Below are 6,929 nucleotides of genomic sequence, written 5' to 3'. Positions count from 1 at the left end.
TTGTGAAAGAATTGTAAGAACCGTACAACCTTTGCAATAGTACATGAGTCAATTCATTCAAAAGAGAAAAATCATTTTGCATTGCTGGAAACTCAGTAAAATGTAACTTGATAATGAATTATCTTGCCACACTTGGGATTATGGTTGCTCACTGTTGTTTCAAGCGTTGCTCACCGACTTTGTGTAAACGCTCAGACCCGTAAGGAAAATGACATTGCCTGTGAGAATGTTTGCATAGGGAAGCCATGATTTTTCGCCTTTTGTGAAGTTATTTGAGTTAGTTTGTCTTCGCAATGACACACTGACTGCTGAATAGATCAAAACATTTAATACACGCCATGGCAGGGGTCATGCACTTTCGAAACTCCTTTTGAAAACACATCAAAATAATTTAAAGCAAACATTCAAAAGAAGGCTATACCGCTAAACACGGGTCCGTTACACCGCTTGGCGAAATACAATACACGATTGAGTACAGTGGTACCTCTACTTACAAATTGAATTCATTTCTGGGAATAGCTTCGTAAGCTGAAAACTTTGTAAGTAGAGACGCTTTTTGTATGTTGATGCGCTAATCCGTTCCAGGCCCCGCAAAAGTACAGTATATTTTTTTAATGAATCATGAAAGAGCTTTAGAACTTGGAGCAAATACATGTTAAAGTTAGATTAACATAAAACGAGAGGCACATGATGTAAAAAAAATGAACAATAAAGCCATGCGCTTATTGAAAAACTGATCCAATGACGTCTCCTTTCGCCGGAAATGCACGGGGCAGAAGTAGCACATTAACGCATTAGCGGGGCGGCATTACATCAGGAGGTCGAGCGCTCGTCTTGGGATCAAGAGGTCGCAGGTTCGATTCACGGCTCCTCTGTGTTATATGTCAAAGTGTCCTTGGGCAAGACACTGAACCCCTAATGCCCCCAATAATCAGGTAGGCGCCTGGCATGGCTGACTCCCTATTGGTGTGTGAGTGTGTGTGTGAATGGTTAAGTGTGAAGCACATTGTAAAGCACTTCGGGAGGTCTTCATTGGCTTGAAAAGCGCTATAGAAATGCAGACTATTTACCATTTCTTGCATTTATTCCCTCCTTACTTTCTTCCTTTGTGATTTCCCTCCTTCCCTTCTCTCTTCCATCCTCCCTTCCTTCCTTTTTCCTTCATTTCTCGCTTCCTTCCTTTATTTGTTCCCTCTTTACTTGTTTCCTTTGTTACTTCCTCCCTTTCATCCTTCCTCCCTTCCTTTCTTCCTTTTCCCTTCATTTCTCGCTTCCTTCCTTCATTTTGTTGCTTCCTTTGTTCCTTCCTTCCTTCCTTCCTTCATTTCCACAAATCCTTAAACTTCATGGAATTTTGCTAAAATGTCTTCGATTTGGGCCTCGTCTCTAAACTCTGAACTGTGACGGTGACATGAAGAGCATGCTGGGAGCATTCCTGGGCACAGGGTTGCTAGGCAGATTTGAAGCGATAACCTGTTTGTTTACGTTCGGGAAACACTGGGAGTGGCGAATAGCAGCTCTTACTACGGAACTAGAGGTTACATTTTCCCTTTTCAGGTACTTCAAAACCTGAAACTTTCATAGGTAGAGACAATCGTAAGTAGCGGTACCACAGTATTTGACACATACCAAATCATACGAAATGTTGTACATCGAGACTGTGCTTCTTTAAAAGTGAGCGAGGAATATGTGAAGCGGCAACGTCCTTGAAACGTCACCGAGGGGGGGGGGAAGGTCACAGGGAAGAGACGGGTTTGGAACGAGGGTAGATGCGGCCGCCGCGATTTAGAGATGGGACGGCGCAGATGTGCTTTCGGTCGTCAAGCGTAGAAGGTTTCCACTTTGACTGCTTGACAGAACATCGTCATGGAGAAGACCAGGCCCAGGATCTGAAAAACACAACGCGTTTCAGTGCTCATTTTAGCTGTGAAAAGTGATGGGACTCGCATGCTCAAAAATCTATGGGTCCCGACAGAGATCTATGGGTCCCCAAAATGTTTCGTTATCCAGGTTGAAATTGTAAATCGGTGAAAAAAATATAAATAAATCTGTATATTCATTCAGTTTTAATCATCACACTTAATTGGTAATACAAAGCAGTTATCACTTCAGATTTTTCAGTTCATATATTCTTCGTGGTTGTGCTGTCCCGCCACAATTGTCCAATTGCAGCAACGGAATTTCCATAGCTAATTTACGGTTTTCATTGTCGTTGTGCCGATCCAATGTGCTTTTCTGAAAGTTCGTATTGCCAAATGATTTATGCCAGGGGTGTCGAACTCAATTTACCTCGGGGGCCACAGGAGAGAACAAATATTCTCTCGGGGGCCGGACTAGCAGATTAAAGAGAAAGAAAGAGCGTAAGAAATTAGACAAAGCGGAGGAGAGGAAAAAGAGGGTGGGACAAAGAAAGAGAGAAAGGGAGAAAGAGAGAAAAAAGAGAGAGAGAGTGTGAAACGTGAGAAACAAGAGATAAAGACAAATAATGAGAGAGGGGGAAAGAAAGAGAGAAATAAATATATCCAAAGAGAAATAAAATGAGCGAAGGAGAGAAAAAAGAAGGAGAGAAAGAGAGAATGGGAGAAGACGAGAATGGGAAAGCAAGAGAGAGAAAGAGACAAGAGAGAGAAAAGGGAAAATGGAAGAGAGAGCAAAACAAGGTAAAAAGACAAAGAGAGAGAAAAAGAGATAAAGACAATCAAAGAAAGAGAAGAAGAGAGACACAGAAAGTGAAAGAGAGAGACAGCGAGAGAGAGAAAAGGGGAGGGGAAAAAAGGAGATAGATATATATATGTAGAGAGAGAGAGAGCGAGAGAGAGAGAGCGAGAGAGAGAGAGAGAGAGAGAGAGAGAGAGAGAGAGAAATACAAGTCCACAGTATTTGTGAGAGGCACCTGGCTTTAGCAACATCAAGTGGACATATTTCAACCTGCAACTCGTTTTTCTCTTGCGCTTCTCTGAGCGTTGTGTCGCGGGCCGGATTCAATCCCTTAGCGGGCCTGATCTGGCCCCCGGGCCGCATGTTTGACACCCCTGATTTATGCAATCCAGTTTTTTTGTCACGCTGGGTGCACGCATCTCAGAACATGTAGTCTCCATTATCATCCTCCTCATAGCGTAACCTGGAATAGAATTGAGTCCATTTTGGCAGAGAAGTCCTTTTCTTGCTAGGAGTATTCTTTTTTTTTCTTTCGTCGAATCGTTCGCTTCAACGCACGTGTTTTCCTTGCCTTCGATTTATGCATTCCAGTTTTTTTGTCACGCTGGGTACACGCATCACAGAACATGTAGCCTCCATTATCATCCACCTCATATTGAACCAGGAATAGAATTGAGTCCATTTTGGCAGAAAGGTCCTTTTCTTGCTAGGAGTATTCGTTTGTTTATTGTCTTTCGTCGAATCCATCGCTTCAACACGCGTGTTTTCCTTGCCTTCGCGGTCTTCTGAAGAATTTCTCAGCCGTTTTTTCGTGCCGGAATCATTGCCGTTGCTGCCACTTTCTGTATAATGTTTCGACTTGTTACCGACACTTAAGAAATTACCAATTTTTTGTTGATTTGCACCTTATACCAACTGTTTTTACAGAGGCATCTTGAAGCAACGAAATCTCGTTTGCCGAGATCGGCGTGCGGACGAAAACTCGAACCGCGAGACCAAGACAACAATGGCGGATCTGCCTGACGAAAAGTTTGGAGTGCGGTAAATCTTTGTTAAAAAAAAATAATAATCGGGTAATAATGTCAATTTTGTGTCAAGAAAGTTGCGTCCCGGGGACGCACGTTGATTCAACACTATGCGTCCCCAGCAAAAATGATGCGACCAGGACGCAGGGACACGGGCAAACGAGAACACTGTTTTTAACGGAAATGACCAGGGGTGTCAAACTTATTTGAACTCAGGGGCCACATGATAGAACATTCACTCGGGGGCTTTTGTTTTACATAGTCGAATTGTTGAAGTATATGTGTAGTATTTTTGTAGTTGGGTTTTTGTACTATTTCTGTCATAATATTTTTGTCGTATTTTGTATGATAGTATTGGCGACAACAGCCTTGGTTCATAGACTCTTTTTAAACCCCAAGTGGAAGCCGTCAGACCGTTTGCGAACCTATGCTCCCAGCTAGGCAAGCTCCATACCTTCCGGCAATCTCCTGCTCTGTTTCCTCCTGCCTGTTACCCGTTGCCGACCTGTTTCTGGACCCGTTTCTGCCCTGCTCTTCCGTCCCGGCCATCGACCTGTTTTGCCCTGTTTCCTGGCTGATATGTTGACAACCCTTTTTCTGGACTCGATTACCGCCCTTGCTCCCCTGTCCCGGCTACCGACCAGCTTTCCTGCCACCCACGACTATCCCGGCTCGACACGGAGGTGCCACTTCCGCGTTTCTGCCATCAGCTACCCGTGTCCGTCGGTCATCGGATGGTGGAAGCAAGCACTGCTCTCTTTCTCAATAAAAGCTGAGTAACAACGAACGCTATTGGGTCCTGTCTCCGTTCCTGGCTTGTGACAGTAGTATTTCCATTATAGTATATATTTTTGGGATTTCCATCATTTATTGTTTAAGTATTTTTGTAGTATTTCTGTAGTATTTATAGTATAATTATTGCAGTATTTCTGTCATAATATTTCTGTAGTATTTTGTATGATTGTATTACTGTAGTGGTATATTAGTAGTATTTGTTTAGAACTATTGTTCAAGTATTTCTGTAGGTGTATTTGTGTATCATTTCTGTATTTGTTTGTAGTATTTCCATCATAGTATTTTTGTGTATTTCCATCATATATTGTTGTTTTTGTAGTATTTCTGTAGTATTTATAGTAAAATTATTGCAGCATATATGCAGTATTTTTGTAGTTGGATTTTTGTACTATTTCTGTCACAATATTTCTTTAGTAGTATTTTGTATGATGGTATTACTGTAGTGGTATATAAGTAGTATTTCTTTAGAACTATTTTTCAAGTATTTCCGTAGGTGTATTTGTGTATCATTTCTGTATTTGTTTGTAGTATTTCCATCATAGTATTTTTGTGTATTTCCATTATTTATTAGCAATTTTTGTAGTATTTCTGTATTATTTATAGTAGAATTATTGCAGTATATATGCAGTATTTTTGTAGTTGGATTTTTGTCGAATTTCTGTCATAATATTTCTGTAGTATTTTGTATGATGGTATTACTGTAGTGGTATATTAGTAGTATTTGTTTAGAACTATTGTTCAAGTATTTCCGTAGGTGTATTTGTGTATCATTTCTGTATTAGTTTGTAGTATTTCCATCATAGTATTTTTGTGTATTTCCATCATATATTGTTGTTTTTGTAGTATTTCTGTAGTATTTATAGTAAAATTATTGCAGCATATATGCAGTATTTTTGTAGTTGGATTTTTGTACTATTTCTGTCATAATATTTCTTTAGTAGTATTTTGTATGATGGTATTACTGTAGTGGTATATAAGTAGTATTTCTTTAGAACTATTTTTCAAGTATTTCCGTAGGTGTATTTGTGTATCATTTCTGTATTAGTTTGTAGTATTACCATAATCATATTTCTTTTGTGTATTTCCATAATATATTGTTTAAGTATTTTTGTAGTATTTCTGTAGTATTTATAGTATAATTATTGCAGTATATATGCAGTATTTTTGTAGTTGGATTTTTGTCGTATTTCTGTCATAATATTTCTGTAGTATTTTGTATGATGGTATTACTGTAGTGGTATATTAGTAGTATTTGTTTAGAACTATTGTTACGCTATTGGGTCCTGTCTCCGTTCCTGGCTTGTGATAGTAGTATTTCCATTATAGTATATATTTTTGGGATTTCCATCATTTATTGTTTAAGTATTTCTGTAGTATTTCTGTAGTATTTATAGTATAATTATTGCAGTATTTCTGTCATAATATTTCTGTAGTATTTTGTATGATGGAATTACTGTAGTGGTATATTAGTAGTATTTGTTTAGAACTATTGTTCAAGTATTTCTGTAGGTGTATTTGTGTATCATTTCTGTATTTGTTTGTAGTATTTCCATCATAGTATTTTTGTGTATTTCCATTATTTATTAGGAATTTTTGTAGTATTTCTGTAGTATTTATAGTAGAATTATTGCAGTATATATGCAGTATTTTTGTAGTTGGATTTTTGTCGAATTTCTGTCATAATATTTCTGTAGTATTTTGTATGATGGTATTACTGTAGTGGTATATTAGTAGTATTTCTTTGGAACTATTTTTCAAGTATTTCCATAGTTTTATTTGTGTAGCATTTCTATAATAGTTTGTGATATTTCCTTCATAGTATTTTTGTGTATTTCCATTATTTATTAGGTATTTTTGTAGTATTTCTGTAGTATTTATAGTAGAATTATTGCAGCATATATGCAGTATTTTTGTAGTATATCTGTCATAACATTTCTGTAGTAGTATTTTGTATGATGGTATTACTGTAGTGGTATATTAGTAGTATTTCTCTAGAACTATTTTTCAAGTATTTTTGTAGGTGTATTTGTGAAGCATTTCTGTATTAGTTTGTAGTATTTCCATAATAGTATTTTTGTGTATTTCCATTGTATATTGTTTAGGTATTTTTGTAGTATTTCTGTAGTATTTACAGTATAATTATTGCAGTATATCTGTAGTATTTCTGTAGTTGGGTTTCTTAAAGTATTTCTGTCATAATAGTTTTTGTATTTGGTATGATGGTATTACAGTAGTGATATATTTGTATTACTTCTTTAGAACTATTGTTCAAGTATTTCCGTAGTTGTATTTGTGTATCATATCTGTATTAGTTTGTAGTATTTCTATCATAGTATTTTTGTGTATTTCCATCATATATTGTTCAAGTATTTTTGTACTATTTCTGTAGTATTTATAGTAGAATTATTTCAGCATATATGCAGTATTTTTTTAGTTGGATTTTTGTAGTAT

At 37.4% G+C, this 6,929-nt stretch overlaps 1 protein-coding gene across 4 annotated transcripts in view; it reads right to left on the bottom strand.

The window, feature by feature from the left end:
* Nucleotides 1-313: 313 nt before the first annotated feature.
* The window catches only part of tspan4a (tetraspanin 4a), a 344,680-nt gene continuing 338,064 nt past the window's right edge, over nt 314-6,929 (bottom strand). For all 4 annotated transcript variants that reach the window (XM_088333567.1, XM_088333568.1, XM_088333569.1 and 1 more), the window contains one exon: nt 314-1,889. In XM_088333567.1, the coding sequence (XP_088189693.1) occupies nt 1,821-1,889 (69 nt within the window). In that variant the 3' untranslated portion in view covers nt 314-1,820. The remainder of the gene's footprint in view (nt 1,890-6,929) is intronic.

Source organism: Urocampus carinirostris, chromosome 4 (genome assembly GCF_059441175.1).
Source record: "Urocampus carinirostris isolate Australia breed hairy pipefish chromosome 4, RoL_Ucar_1.0, whole genome shotgun sequence".
Taxonomy (NCBI): Eukaryota; Metazoa; Chordata; class Actinopteri; order Syngnathiformes; family Syngnathidae; genus Urocampus; species Urocampus carinirostris.
This window is presented reverse-complemented; position numbering and strand designations above follow the sequence as displayed.